Source organism: Mauremys mutica, chromosome 1 (assembly GCF_020497125.1).
Source record: "Mauremys mutica isolate MM-2020 ecotype Southern chromosome 1, ASM2049712v1, whole genome shotgun sequence".
Lineage (NCBI taxonomy): Eukaryota > Metazoa > Chordata > Testudines > Geoemydidae > Mauremys > Mauremys mutica.
Window position 1 is genome coordinate 1,196,168 of NC_059072.1, and position 15,731 is coordinate 1,211,898.

Sequence of the window (15,731 nt, forward strand, 5' to 3'; positions counted from 1 at the left end):
CTGTGCTATGCCGTCTGTCCGTGGATTTATTAAAAATACTTTGGACCAGGCGCACCATAACAGTAATTCCACTACTTAGATGCATGAGTCTCCTAGCGAGATCACCGTGAGGACGGGCACTGAAGGAGATAGAGAGCGCATGCTGCGTGAAATCTATCACGAATCACGGACCTATGCAGCTGTGCTCGGGGAGGCAATGCTCCCTGAATACCGCATGAAAGCCTCGCGCGGAAAAGGGTGCTATCACGGAGCACCCAATAAGGCAGCTCTCCCCAGGAACCTCCTGCTGATGCTTATCGATTAACGGAAGGAGAGCTTCGTGGAGATCTCCCAGGAGGATTTCTGTTCTATCACCATATATAGAGAGACCTCCTTCTCACACACTTCAGATTCCTGTTATATTAAGAATAAAAGTTAACATGGTTAAAGCACTTACCGACTGCTCCTTCCCCTGATTCAGGATCCGGGTTCATGGCCGGGGAGGGTTGGTAGGGGATCTCCGTGACGGTGATGAATAGATCCTGGCTGTCGGGGAAACCAGCGTTGTAAGCGCTCTCGCCTGCCTCGTCCTCCACAAACACTTCCTCATCTTCCCCGTCCGTGAACATCGTCGAGGAACTGTCCGTCGACACTGTCCCATCATCAGAGTCCATGGTCACTGGTGGGGCAGTGGTGGCAGGCTCCGTAGCGTCCGTTTGCCGCTTTGATTTTTTGGTAGCCTTGTCTGGGGTCCTTGGTTTTCACGCGGCGATGCGTTGCATGACGGCTGTATCCTCTGTCTGGATCATGGCTTTGGAGACCTTCTCGTAGGTCTTTGCATTCCGTTTGTTGGAGCGCAGCTCCGAAAGCACAGACTCCTCGCCCCACACACCGATCAGATCCAAGAGTTCCCGGTCAGTCTATGCCGGGTCCCTCTTTCTATTCAGAGATTACATTAACTCCTCTGCTGGAGAGCTCTGCATTGCTGCCGGTGCTGCTGAGCTCGCCCCGATGTCCAACCACGAAATGAGATTCTAACTGTCCAGAAAGGAAAAAGAATTCAAATTTTCCCGGGTCGTTTCCTGTGTGGCTGCTCAGAGCATCGAAGCTCGGACTGCTGTCCAGAGCGTCAACAGAGTGGTGCACTGTGGGATAGCTCCTGGAGCTACTAAGTTCGATTTGCATCCACACCTAGCCTAATTCGAGCTAGCCATGTCGAATTTAGCGTTACTCCACCTGTCGGGGTGGAGTACCAAATTCGAACTAAAGAGCCCTCTAGTTCGAATTAAATGGCTTCCTGGTTTGGACGGTTGAGCGGTTAGTTCGAATTAACGCTGCTAAATTCGAATTAAAGTCCTAGTGTAGACCAGGCCTTATAAAGAGGCTCCAGCATGGTGTCCCCACCTTGGATGACTCAGACAGTGCAATATCCTTTGTGGCCTTACTGGTCTTGGGCTGCTCCAAGGCATTCTCCATCACAATCACACTGTAGGAGGAAGTCCCCTCCTCCCCTAGTGCAGGAAACCTCTACCCAGGATTCTGCTACCGTCCCTCCACCCACTGTACTGGACCCTATGGAGGACAGAGAAATAATGAAGGATCCCCTGGTTGTTTCCAACCATATTTCATCATCTTCTCCAAAGTCAACATCTTCCGCCACAACCCCCTTGAGGACTTCAGGGTCTTCCAGGACCTTATGAGGAGGGTGCCACTTCCCTAGGAGAGCATGCCGAACGTGAGCAAGAAAACCTGCACAGCCTCCTTAATATTTTGCAGACTCCTGCCCCATGAAGCATTGCTCTTCCCATCAGTGAAGCCTTGCTGGAGACAGCATGAACCCTCTGGCAGACCCCAGCCTCTATACGACCTATGGCCAAGAAGGGGATATCAAGTTCCTCAACAAGATTAGCCATGCGACCTGATTGGATGCAGAGGTCAGCAGGCTGGCTCTAAAGCCAGCAGCATCAGCAGCTCACTGGCTTCTCAATGCTCATACCCATCTCTGTGCGTGCTCCTGCATTACCTGGTTCTTCTTCGAGTGATGGTTGCTATCTGTATTCCAAACATGGGTGTGCATGCATACCATGCACCAGAGCGGGAGGTTTTCAGCAGCAGTGTCTGTTGACCTGCACATGTGTCTTACATGCTCCAAGCAAGGTTATAAGTTCCCTCTTACAGCATGGTCATAGTCAGAATCTTCTCTCCTCATGCTTGTAGCTTCTACGAGAGCACTCGAATCCGTTGTGTATAGTTAGTTTAGTTGTTTTCTTCGTTGTGTACATACCTATAGTTAGAGTAGATTGTTGCCCCTTTGGGGCACCATCGACTCCCACACCAACCAGGCTACGCAGCAGCCCTCTGAGGCACACCCCTCCGTCTTGGCAGGAGTCCCCACACTCCACTCTGCGTACCCCTGCTCCCAATGTGGTGGGCAGCAGGACATGCCCTGAACACCCGGACAGGCTAAACCTGTGACAATGCACCTTAACTTGCCACATACGCTCTCCTCACTTCTCTCAGCTCCACAACCACCTACACCGGCAGATGCACCACTCTTCCTGGTCCAAGATCTGCATTTGGCGACTGCTGGATTGCCTGCACCAACAGCCCTGTCATTGCCAGAGGCCTCTTCAGATTTGGAGAGTTTTTCTACGGAGGAGCCATCATTCTCCCCGGTGCCCAGGTGCAGCTCAGACTCTCGAGTGCATCCGCCCCTGGTCCAGCTGCAGTGGTACACTTATTCCTGGGGCCCACAGTATCCACCAAACCCAGCCCCATGGCTACACTGTCCCACGTGGGATCCGCACCACTGCCTGTACCTACCCCCATCAGCCTCACACCATTCCATCCATGCCCCTCTGCTGGAACTGTCCAGTTCAGACCCAGAGGTGAATCCAAAATGCGGCCCAGTATCCATAGATGTGTATCATTAATGCACTTAAAATTATGAGATTGTGGTGTATGGTGTTACTAAAATATGCTGTAAATTGGGGAATCAGCCAGATATTAGCTCCCCAGAGACAACAGCAAGGAAAGTAACCAACGCCTGGGCAGGGTGTCAAACAATCCATCAACAGCCATTGTCCAGCAAGGGAGCTACATTGCAATGACTCACCTGCATGAGGTGACACCAGGGGAATTGCTCAACCTTGTCTAGACACTCAGCAATGCCCACCCAGACATGCCTGGACTTGTGTTTTCCAAGCACATGGACTGAGGGACTAAAACTGAACACAAGGGGCCCAGGCTTGGCCTTTCTCCTTCACCCACCTACGCTGCAAGCAACAAGGACACTCTGAAGACTCCAACTGAGGGGACTGGCCCAGATTTCAAGGACAAAATCTGTATACTATGGACTGCAGTATCCAGTGGAGTGAGAAAAGCTGTTTAATCTAGATTGCCCAGTCTAATAGGGTTAAGAGTTTTCTTTGGTAACTAACTCTGATTTTTTGTCTATCACTTAATATCACTTAAAATCTTTCTTTTGTAGTCAATATACTTCTTTTACTGTTTGTCTTTACCAGTGAGTTTGTATAAAGTGTGTGGCAAGTGAGCTCAGGTCTGCAAAGGCTGGTGTACATCCACTTTCCATTGATGAAAGTGGCGAACCAATTAATAAATTTGCATTGCTCATCTTGAGCAGCGCAAGACGGCATATTCCTGAGGTACAGTGCTGGGAGCTGGGGGGATTTGGAGGGTGCCTTTCTCTGTGTGATTCATGACCAGCTCTAGGAGCATTCATGCAATCTAGCTGGGTGTGGGGTCTCCACATGCGGTTATGCTGAGTGATCACAGCGCCTGGATGGGTTTGCAGCTGGTCACTAGCAAGGCATTGTGAAAGACAACCCAGGCTAGAGAGAGTTAGGGGGGCACAGTGGTCCCACAATCCCAGGCTGCACCCCAGGGATCCCATCACACTGACAACTCAAGCCATCATTCTGTTTATGCCCCTATTCCACATACCAACCAACCTACATCCGGTACCAGGAGCCGGCCTGACAGTGCCTCAGATCTCAGCACCTGTGCCCATTGGCCATCACCATCTCCTCAGTCGCACATCAACACCAACTGAAGGCCCAATTTTGGCACGTCCGTCAAGAGATGCAAAGCCCCTGTGTCACTGCCTCCGTGGCCCCTCCATCATCTTTGGGGGTGGGCGTTCTCGCCCTGTTCGCCCACCATTGGGGCAAGATCACCATGGATCATGGGTCCTGGAGATCATGCAACATGGCTACTCTATAAAGTTCCTCACCGTTCCCTCCCACCGGGGGCCTCTCCCAGACGCCTCCAGGGAGCCTCGCCCACCACACGACATGAGGCGGACGCCCTCCTAACAAAGGGTGTGATCGCACCCGTGCCTGTCCCCTTCGTCAACAAGGGCTTCAACTGCCCGTACTTCCTCATTCCAAAGAAGGGTGGGGACCTCTGCCTATCCTCAATCTCTGCTTACTCAACACCTTCCTCAGGAAGATCAAGTTCCTATGGTGACCCTCGCATCCATCATTCCCTCCCTCCTTCCCTCCACATCAGCACTGGTCCTTGGACCTCCTGAGACTCTGCCTCAAGGACGCTATAACACTGCCTCAAGTGACTCATATAATTTCACAGAACTATGGCCAGATGATGCACCCCACCCCACCCAACCCTCCTCTCACAGTTGGGATGCTCAGTGGTTGTCAGCTCAAGAGACTGAGTGTTTCCCAGAGTTTCAGGACGTTCTCTTAGGAAACCATCCATTAGATATATTTACATGATGATGTGGAGATGTTTCTCTGTGTGGCCCTAGTCGTAGGATACACCTCTTATGCAGACGTCTTCGCTTATATTGGAGTATTTACTTCCCCTAAAGGGAAAAGGACTTTCCACTTATGAGAGATCCCACACCCCTCTGGGACTTAAATTTGGTTTTGTCAGTGTTAATAGGTCCTCCTTTTGAGCCTATGGCTACCTGTTTATTAATGCATCTCTTACTGAAAGTAGCATTCCCAGTCGCTGGTGAGAGGCTGAGAGAACTATGGGCATTAGCTGCAGACCCCCAGGGTGCAGTTGTCTTTAAGGACAGGGTTTATTTAGGACCTCGCCTTGTGTTTCTGACTACGGTGGTTTTGGATTCCCACCGTAGTCAGTCTATCTACGTACCAGCCTTTTCTCTAAAGCTGCACTGTCATGAGGATGAAGAGAGCTCCTGTACTTTGGATGCCCACAAGGCATTCGCCTTTTACTTGGACAGGTGTAGACTCATTAGTGTCCCTCAGCTGCTCTTTTCCTTCACTGACAGAATGAAGGGGCAGCCTGTGTCTTCACAGAGAATATCAACCTGGATGTGAGCTCTGCTCTGCAGTACACGCTGGTGTCGGTATCATAAGTGTTATGTCTGGGGTCGTCGGTACAGCCCCGCCGGAGGAGCTGCTGGCGAGGGGCGCTGGCTCCTGGGAGCGGCGGCCCCATGTTCTGCTCCTTTCACCACTGCAGTTCCTGGGAGAGCCCTGTGGCTCAACAGATACCGATTTCTATCTGCGGATATCTGCATCCGTGGGTATAAATTTGTATCCGCGCAGGGCTCCAGTCACGGAACATTTTGGGGCGGGAGGGAGGGGGTTGGTACCGTACCGTATCGGAGGCAGGCTCTGGAACAGCCTCCCACTGGAAGCGGGTGGGGGACAAAAGGCCTGGCTATTTTTAAGGCAGGTTTATGAATGGGGTGGTATGATCGGCTGCCTGTGACAGCAGGGGTGGGACTCGATGGCCCCAGAAGGTCCCTTCCAGTCCTGTGTCCAATGTCCCTATGTCCAGTCTTGTCCCCAGCCACATGAGCTTAGGGAGAAAGAAATTCCCACAGAGTCAGGGATAGCCCCTGGCAGCCATAGACTGCAGCAGCAGCCAGGAGCGGCGCCAGGGCTTCTGGCGCCATAGGCAGAATTCGAGGGGCAGCATTTTGTGCGCTCCCCACGGGGAGCACGGGAGCTTCCGGTTCCGCTCCCATCGCGCCGCCGAAGAAGGACCTTCCTCCGAAATGCCGCAGGCGACAGCGGCAGTCATTGAGCTGCTCAATTGCCTGGCACTGTTTTCCGTGGCACGTCGGCAGAAGGTCCTCCTTTGGCGGCGCAATGGGAGCGGAACCGGAAGCTCCCGTGCGCCCCGTGGGGAGCGCACAAAATGCCGCCCCCCGAATCCTGGCGCCCTAGGCAACCGCCTGGGGTCGCCTAATGGAAGCGCCGGCCCTGCCAGCAGCAGCCAGAGCCCAGGAGGAGCCATCCAGCTGCAGCAAGCCCCTGTTTTTCCATCAGGGACCTAGATCCCAGTGAGGCAGGCAACAGCAGCCCAGCCAAGGCCTTTGCTGCAGGGGTCTCAAACTTCACTCCACCGCAACCCCCTTCTGACAACAAAAATTACTCCACGACCCCAGGAGAGGGGACTGAAACCTGAGCCTGCCTCCCTGGGGGGGGACGGGGGGCAAAGCCCAAGGGATTCTGCCCCAGGCAGGTGGCCTGTAACCTGAGCCCCATCCCATAGGGCTGAAGCGCTCGGGCTTCGGCTTCAGCTCCAGTTGATGGGGGTTCCCTTTTGGCCCTGGGCAGTGGGGCTCAGGCTTTGGCTTCAGCACCGGTAATGCCAGCCCTGGTGACCCCATTAAAACAGAGTCATGGCCCACGTTGGGGTCCTGACCCACAGTTTGAGAACTGCTGCCCTATGGCATTCCTGCAGGTGGTATTTTTCTCTCTGTTCCTGGATACCTGCAACGGTCTCCTTTATGGGGGTCAGACAGCATACCCTCGCCTTCTCCCCACACTGCTCCACACAAGGGAGCAATCCATATTTCCCCCCAGCCCCCCGTGATGGTTCCCAGTACCTCCTAGGCAAAATGACTCACCATGGCTGGACAGCGAAGTCGGATGGGGTGGGTGGAGGATGGGATGTAAGGGAGCAGGGAGTAGAGGCTGGAAGGGGATTTTGGTTGATTGGTGGGGAGGAAATTTCATGTGTATTGGGGACCATATTTCCTAGCCAGACGTGTGGTTAAAGTCTAAGTAAGCATGGACCCTCTTTCTGTAGGTACGTGGCTCTGGGAGAGGGACTGGGATGAGTGGCTCTGGGCATCTTGTGGAGGATGAATGCAACTCTGTGTGAGAGGTAAATGTGGCTCTGGGGGGCCACTAGCAGGTTGTACAGTGATGAACATCACAGAAATGACTGTACATAAATAGCATTAAATCACCATGCTGCAAGGGGAGCGGGTCAGGTGCTCAGCAGAGACACCTCGGCTTGGTCTCTGAGCCAGTAAAACTCCTGGAGAGCTTTTTCCTAGACGTCACTGAATGTTCTGTTGCCTCCCTGCTGCGTACTGCTAATTGGGGCTTGGTCTTTCTCTTTCAGCGGAGACTCCAATTGAGGAGTTCACCCCAACTCCAGCCTTCCCAGCGCTCCAGTACCTGGAGTCAGTGGATGTGGAAGGTGTGGCCTGGAAAGCAGGACTTCGCACGGGAGACTTTCTGATTGAGGTAAGCGCCAGAGGCTGAGGAGAGCTAAGTGTGCTCATTACTAAGGTTAAGATTCCGTCACGGTTATTTTGAGTAAAAGTCATGGACAGGTCATGGGCTATAAACAAAAATCACCTGTCCCGGACCTGTCCCGGACTTGTACTAAAAATAACCATGACAAAAGGGGGCTGACATGGTAGGGGAGGAGATGAGAGCCTGAGCACCACTGCAGAAAGGCAGGGGTCCAGCACCTACTGCCCATGGCGGCTCGGAGCTGTGGGGGCCCCCTGCTGCCCACAGCGGCTCAGAGCTCCAGGGCCCCTGCCAGCTGACTGCTCTGGCCCACCACCCTGGGGCTGGAAAATGTCACATAGGTTTCTGTATGTCATGGAATCCGTGAGCTCTGTGATATAATCTTACCCTTACTCATTACTTAAATCTCTGAATCTGCCTCCTGTCTCGGCTCCTCCAGTAAACCCTCCAGCTTCTCCAGATGTGACAATGCAGCCAGGGAAGTCATGCAGGCAGCTCTGTGCTTCCCATTCCACCAGTCAGGAAACAGGCTGACTTGGCTGTGATGGGAGGTACCCTGGGGTGAAGCCTGGAAGCTGCGGGAGCCGCTGTGCCCCCTGACTAGTCAGCTGGGTTGGCCTCTCACACTGCGTTAGCCCAGCCCTCTCACACAGCCAGCCCTTCTGGGCTCTATCACCACACAACACGACAGCAGGTGGCACCACACCCCCAACTGAGTTACCTGCGTGCTTTACCCGAGCCACTCATGGACCAACAATGGAGGCACCAGCCAATTTCCCAGCTCCCCAGCCTTGCCCCCCTACTGGAGCAGAAACCCAGAATTATTCCGTCCTGCACCAGTCAGGGGTCTGTACGGTGCAAGCTCAGTAATTAGCCTGCTTCCCCCTCGCTGTGGGGAAGATACGCACCAGCCTTTGTTACAGAGCTGAGATTCCCTAACACTTCACTCAGACACACGGGTTAAGATAAAACAGGTTTATTAACTACAGAAAGATAGATTGTAAGTGATTATAAGTGATAGCAAACAGAGCTAAGTAGATACCCTGCAGATAAACAAAAACCGCAATCGAAGCCCAATATACTAGATAAGATTTGAATCAAACAGTGTCTCAGCTGTTAGCTAGTACAAGCAGTTTGTAGAAGTTCTATACACAGGCAGGAATCCCCTCTTCCAGCCTGGGAGCAGCACTCCCCCAGTTCACTCGTTGTTTCTAAAGTGTTTCCAGGCATTGAGCTGTAGAGGGAGTGAGGCCCCTTGGTGATGTCACTTCCCCCTTTTATAGTTTCTTCCATACGGCGGGAACCCCTTTGTTCCAAGACAAGTTCCCAGCCCAGTTTGTGGAAAAATACAGGTACCAAAATGGAGTTCAGTATCCTCCGGTCTAGTCACATGCCCTGGCATCTTGATGAGTCATGGCAGCCATTATCCATAGGTTGTCTGAAGTGTTCCCTGGTGAGGACAAGTCTTTTCCATGGCTATTGTTTTTGTTGATGGGCCATTAGCACTGCCTAGCTCAGGGGTGGGCAAACAATGGCCCGGGGGCCGCATCCGGCCCTTCAGATGTTTTAATCCAGCCCTCGAGCTCCCACCGGGGAGCAGGATCCGGGGCTTGCCACACTCCAGCTGGGGAGTGGGGTTGGGGGCTTGCCCCCTCCATGCGTGTTGTGGCTGCGCATGGCTCCTGGAAGCAGCAGCATGTTCTCCCTCCAGCTCCTATGCGTAGGGGCAGCCAGGGGGGTCCACACGCTGCTCCCATTGGCCAGGAACCACGGCCAATGGGAGCTGCAGGAGTGGCACCTGCATACCGGGCAGCACACATAGGAGCCGGAGGGGCACATGCCATTACTTCTGCACCCCCAGCCAGAGTCCTCACCCCAACCCCCAGTTTCATGAGCATTCTTGGCCCGCCATACAATTTCTATTCCCAGATGTGTCCCTTGAGCCAAAAAGTTTGCTCACCTCTGGTCTAGCTTCTTCATTGTTGTACATGAAAGGCTAATTGTGGGCGTTTCCAGCTTCACAACATCTTTCAGTAACACACACACACACACACACGCACACACACACACACAACAAAACTTCACATACAATTACAGCACGTACAATCCAACCAGATATTAACGTTCAACAGACCCAGGCTTTTAGAGTGATACCTCACAAGGCAAACTTTGTACAAAACAGCCTAATTATAGGACAGTGGTGAATCTGAGGGTGCGAGGGTGTCACAATGTCCCCTGCCACTAACCAGGAATCATAATAATAATTGAGGTTAGAAATAGAAATGGTCCACTGGATGCCATAAAGTCCCTCTTCTGGAGGCCAGTGCAGGATTGTTCACCACAGGACATTTACTGGAGCAGTTTGAAATATCACAGCTCCTGGGGCTTCCAGCCAGGTATTGCATTGAGGTGATACAGAGCATTGCACTCTTCCAGCGCCATGCCGCAGGCTCCAGCAGTTTCAGCAGAAAGTCAGAGACAATCAGTAGATAGCTATGCTCTGCCTTTCATCTGCCTTAATGACATTTTTGTACGTGGAATTCGCTGATTTTGTTAAAACAACAACAACAACCAAACTTGAACTTTTGTGGTATTGTTTCCTAATGCTGCTGTATAGATAGTTAAGTATTAGAATGAAGGAAATCTTATTACCGTATATGCTAGTGTGTAAACAGACGCTCAGAATCCAGCCACACCGATCAGTAAAAAAACAAAGAAAACCCTGACCAGTGTTTCCGCTGACATGGCTTGTGTGTCCATGGCTGGGGCTGGGGCTGGGGCGTAGCAAGACATCCTGTCTGGGGAGCCCAGCCCTTGAGTCGGGGACGATGAGTTACCTGGTGTGGGAAGCATACAGACGCTTTGTCAACATGATTTAGCATTCATATGACATTCACTCCCCGAGCTGCTGGTGCTGATCAGAACCCCAGTGCGCTGGGTGCTGTGTTAACACACAGGCTGACACACGGTGTGGGGGGGGGACAATTGGATGGATTCACAAGAGAGTGAGCTGGGGGAGTTAGACAAGTAGGTGCCAAGCCACTATGAGTCCATATTTCATTATCCATGTTGAGCCTGAACTATTCCCTGCTTCATCGATTCCAAGGCCAGCAGGGACCACTGTGATCATCTCGTCTGACCCCTGCACAGCACAGGCCAGAGACCTGCCCCACAATAATATTGGATCTGGGTGGTTGGTTCTGGCACTTTCCTTGAAACCTTCACACCTTTGGTGCCATTGGAGTCTCTGCTGTAGCTCAGACTGGTGCCAGCATCACAGCTGTGGCGTCTGTTACTCTGACTGTTGCCGAGTTTGGTTCAGTGGAGTTCTTAGATCTGAGAAAAGCTAGTTACACCCAGTTCAGTTTCTGCTGCTTGTAGAGAGCCAGACAGTGGAGCAGGGACTTCGTCTGAGCCTTATTTACGTCCTTGGACTGTTCTTGGGTACGCTACCCTTGGTGGGCCACCTGGGCCTCGCACTTCAGTAACATCATGAAAGAGACGTGCAGCCAAGCCGAAGCCACCGCCTCTTAAAAAGGGAAGGAAACTTGTGGAGGCGTCCCAGCTCCTTCTCGCGTATCCCCTGCAATGTGGGAGGGGCAAATGTGGTTTTTGCCGGTCAGAAGAGAAGGAGGAAGAACCAGTGAGCGGAGTGAAACAGAAACTTCCCCACTGGACAGGTTATCCCATAATAGTTCATCACTGGGTTTCTTAACCTTCCTCTGAAGCATTTGACAGTGTTGCTTGTCAGAGACAGGCTACTGGGCTAGATGGTCTGACCCAGCAGGACAATTCCTTTGGTCTGACATGGCCTCTTGGGCCCAATTTATACCAGAGGAAAATAGGCAGGAGTTTCTTGAACTCTTGAAGAAGGGCTAGAAGGAGTCATAGCACTCTGTGATGGCTTCCTTTCACATCTCCGACACTGAAACCAGGTCTTCGGCCGCAGCTGGGACTTTTCCATTCCAAGGCTGAGGAGGTTTTTAAAAACTGAAGTGCCCTCAAGGCAAGAGCCAGGCATTCGGACCTGAGCCAGCCCACCGTGTGAGGGCTGTCAGCCTCCTGTTCCAGCTGTTCTCAGGGACGGCACAACCCAGAGCCAGACATCAGGGAAGCTAGACAGACCTTGCAGGGGCGTTAGGGAGCCTCCCCTCTGCATCTCTCCAGCCTCAGTGGGCGCTGTGTCTAGGACTGAGGATATATTTAGGCTTGGCAGAATTCACTTTGTATTTTTATATCATTTTGACAGATAAAATCAGTGTTTATTTTAAGCATTTTTTTCCACATTTGTGAAAAATTATGTGTGGGGGCGGGGCAGTCAGACAATTATTTAATGACAGTAAAAGTTGAGAGTCAAGAAGTTAGAGCTTTACAAACTGTTAAACATCACATGTCCAAATATACAAACTAAATGTCCATAAATCCGCAAATCCCAACCGGTTTTACAGGTCATTCACTAGTCCATTTGCAACAAGCCTAAGTCAAAATTCTAAATCACTGGCAGGGCCGGCTCCAGACCCCAGCACGCCAAGCGCGTGCTTGGGGCGGCGTGCCGCGGGAGGGCGGCAGGCGGCTCCGGTGGACCTCCCGCAGGCATGCCTGTGGAGGGTCCGCTGGTCCCGCGGCTCCAGTGGATCTCCCGCAGGCGTGCCTGCAGAGGGTCCGCTGGTCCTGCAGCTTCGGTGGTCTGCAGGAGGTCCACCGGAGCCGCGGGACCGGCGACCGCCAGAGTGCCACCCCGCGGCGTCCCGCCCTGCTTGGGGCGGCGCAATTCCTAGAGCCGCCACTGATTACTGGGTTTTGACTCTAATAATTTCTGAAGCAGCATTTTTCTTACTTTGCCTATCTGTACATTTCTGTTGTTATTGATGGAAATATTTTTTGTTGGTTTCTGCCTGCACAGTGAAATTGATGTTAACCAACATATCCTGATACAAATCTAATTCTTCAAGGCTAGATATACTAGAAGGCTCAGAGACAGCTCTGAAGTTAGATCTGCCTTCTCCATTTATCTCACCTTTTGGGGAATGCTTAACCCAACTTTTTCCAGCATAACAGAAGATCTGTTTGGACTGTTGGGTCCTGGAGATCATCACCCAGTTTCGTGAGATCCTTTTGTAGCTCTTCGCAGTCTGCCTGGGACTTAACTATCTTGACTAGTTTTGTATCATCTGTGAATTTTGCCACCTCACTGTTTACCCCTTTTTCCAGATCATTTATGAATATATTGAATAGGTCTAGGCCCAGTACAGACCCCTGGGGGACGCCACTATTTACCTCTCTCTATTCTGAAAACTGACCATTTATTCCAACCCATTGTTTCCTATCTTTTAACCAGTTACCATCCATGAGAGGACCTTCCCTCTTATCCCATGACAGCTTACTTTGCTTAAAAGCCTTTGGTGAGGAACCTTGTCAAAGCTTTTCTGAAAATCTAAGTACACTCTATCCACTGGATCCCCTTGTCCACATAAGAACATAACATAAGAACATAAGAAAGGCCGTACCGGGTCAGACCAAAGGTCCATCTAGCCCAGTATCTGTCTACCAACAGTGGCCAATGCCAGGTGCCCCTGAGGGAGTGAACCTAACAGGCAATGATCAAGTGATCTCTCTCCTGCCATCCATCTCCATCCTCTGATGAACAGAGGCTAGGGACACCATTCTTACCCATCCTGGCTAATAGCCATTTATGGACTTAGCCACCATGAATTTATCCAGTCCCCTTTTAAACATTGTTATAGTCCTAGCCTTCACAACCTCCTCAGGTAAGGAGTTCCACAAGTTGACTGTGTGCTGCGTGAAGAAGAACTTCCTTTTATTTGTTTTAAACCTGCTGCCTATTAATTTCATTGGGTGACCCCTAGTTCTTGTATTATGGGAATAAGTAAATAACTTTTCCTTATCCACTTTCTCAACATCACTCATGATTTTATATACCTCTATCATGTCCCCCCTTAGTCTTCTCTTTTCCAAACTGAAGAGTCCTAGCCTCTTTAATCTTTCCTCATATGGGACCCTCTCTAAACCCCTAATCATTTTAGTTGCTCTTTTCTGAATCTTTTCTAGTGCTAGAATATCTTTTTTGAGGTGAGGAGACCACATCTGTACACAGTATTCGAGATGTGGGCGTACCATGGATTTATATAAGGGCAATAATATATTCTCAGTCTTATTCTCTATCCCCTTTTTAATGATTCCTAACATCCTGTTTGCTTTTTTGACCGCCTCTGCACATTGCGTGGACATCTTCAGAGAACTATCCACGATAACTCCAAGATCTTTTTCCTGACTCGTTGTAGCTAAATTAGCCCCCATCATGTTGTATGTATAGTTGGGGTTATTTTTTCCAATGTGCATTATTTTACATTTATCCACATTAAATTTCATTTGCCATTTTGTTGCCCAATCACTTAGTTTTGTGAGATCTTTTTGAAGTTCTTCACAATCTGCTTTGGTCTTAACTATCTTGAGTAGTTTAGTATCATCTGCAAACTTTGCCACCTCACTGTTTACCCCTTTCTCCAGATCATTTATGAATAAATTGAATAGGATTGGTCCTAGGACTGACCCTTGGGGAACACCACTAGTTACCCCTCTCCATTCTGAGAATTTACCATTAATTCCTACCCTTTGTTGACCCCCTCAAAGAATTCTAGTAGATTGGTGAGGCATGATTTCTCTTTACAGAAACTATGTTGACTCTTCCCCAACAAATTATGTTAATCTATGTGTCAGACAATTTTACTATAGTCAGGCTTACCGGCCTGTAATTGCCAGGATCACCTCTGGAGCCCTTTTTAAAAATTGGCGTCACATTAGCTGTCCTCCAGTCATTTGGTACAGAAGCTGATTTAAATGATAGGTTACAGACTACAGTTAGTAGTTCTGCAATTTCACATTTGAGTTCCTTCAGAACTCTTGGGTGAATACCATCTGGTCCTGGTGACTTATTACTGTTTAGTTTATGAATTTGTTCCAAAACCTTCTCTAATGACACCTCAATCTGGGACAGTTCCTCAGATTTGTCACCTAAAAAGAATGGCTCAGGTTTGGGAATCTCCCTCACATCCTTAGCCGTGAAGACTGATGCAAAGAATTCATTTAGTTTCTCCGCAAAGTCTTATCGTCCTTGAGTGCTCCTTTAGCATCTCAATCGTCCAGTGGCCTCACTGGTTGTTTAGCAGGCTTCTTGCTTCTGATGTACTTAAAAAAATATTGTTCTTACGTTTTGAGTCTTTGGCTAGCTGTTCTTCAAATTCTTTTTTGGCCTTCTGTAGCAAGCTGCCAACTCACCGGCGTGGTGACTCCTGCTGGTCAGTCTGGGAATTAGCTCATCCAGCTCAGGAGCGCCCTCCTCTTGCCAGTTTCTCCCCTGCCCTTACTTGCCCCTCTGCAGTCTCTTTATCTCCTCCAGTTCAGGCCACGCGTCCCTTCCGAACCATGGTGCCCCATACCTTGGGGTACTGCCCCCCCAGCAGTGTCCCCACACTCTGAGTCTCTCATCCTCAGGGGAACCCCAACCCCCCTATACCCAGCTTGTGTCAGTGGCTACTGCCAGTCGTCATCTAGCCCCTTCTTTCAGGGGCAAACTGCAGTCTGTAATGGCCACTCATCACTGGCAAGGGGGTTGGACCTGTTACCTTTCTAGCCTCAGCTGCCTCCTTTCAGCCTAGTAATTCCCTCAGCCTAGGGAGTCACCAGGCCAGAGCTCCTCAGCTCTGCCTGTCCTTCCCCAGCCCTGCTCTGCCTCAGATACCCTGCTTGCTCTCCCAAGCAGCCTGATCCTCTCTGCTCCCCAGCTGGAGCAAGAGTCTCTACAAGGCAGCTAGGTCCTTCTTGCTTCACTGCTGGAGCAAGACTCACTTCCTTTCCCCAGGAGCCCTTCTTATACTGGCCCATCTGGGCCCTGATTGGCTGCCTCAAGCCCGCTCTTGATTGGCTCCCTGGGGCAGCCCTTTCCTTGGGCTGCTTTTAACCCCTTCCAAACTGGAGCGGGTGACCGCCCCGCTACACCTTACTAATATATTTTTACACTTCATTTGCCAGAGTTTATGCTCCTTTCTGTTTTCCTCACTAAGATTTAACTTCCACTTTTTAAAGGATTCCTTTTTGCCTCTCACTGCTTCTTTTACTTTGTTGTTTAGCCATGGTGGCACTTCTTAGATTCTCTTACTATGCTTTTTAATTTGGGGTATACATTTAAGTTGAGCATCTGTTATGGTGTCTTTAAAAAGTTTC

The 15,731-nt window shown here is 50.6% G+C and overlaps 1 protein-coding gene across 5 annotated transcripts in view; it reads left to right on the forward strand.

Annotated features, from left to right (window-relative positions):
• SHANK3 (SH3 and multiple ankyrin repeat domains 3) overlaps positions 1-15,731 on the forward strand; it is a 748,791-nt gene that overhangs the window by 656,480 nt on the left and 76,580 nt on the right. For all 5 annotated transcript variants that reach the window (XM_045026870.1, XM_045026889.1, XM_045026909.1 and 2 more), the window contains exon 17: positions 7,354-7,478. In XM_045026870.1, the coding sequence (XP_044882805.1) occupies positions 7,354-7,478 (125 nt within the window). The remainder of the gene's footprint in view (positions 1-7,353; positions 7,479-15,731) is intronic.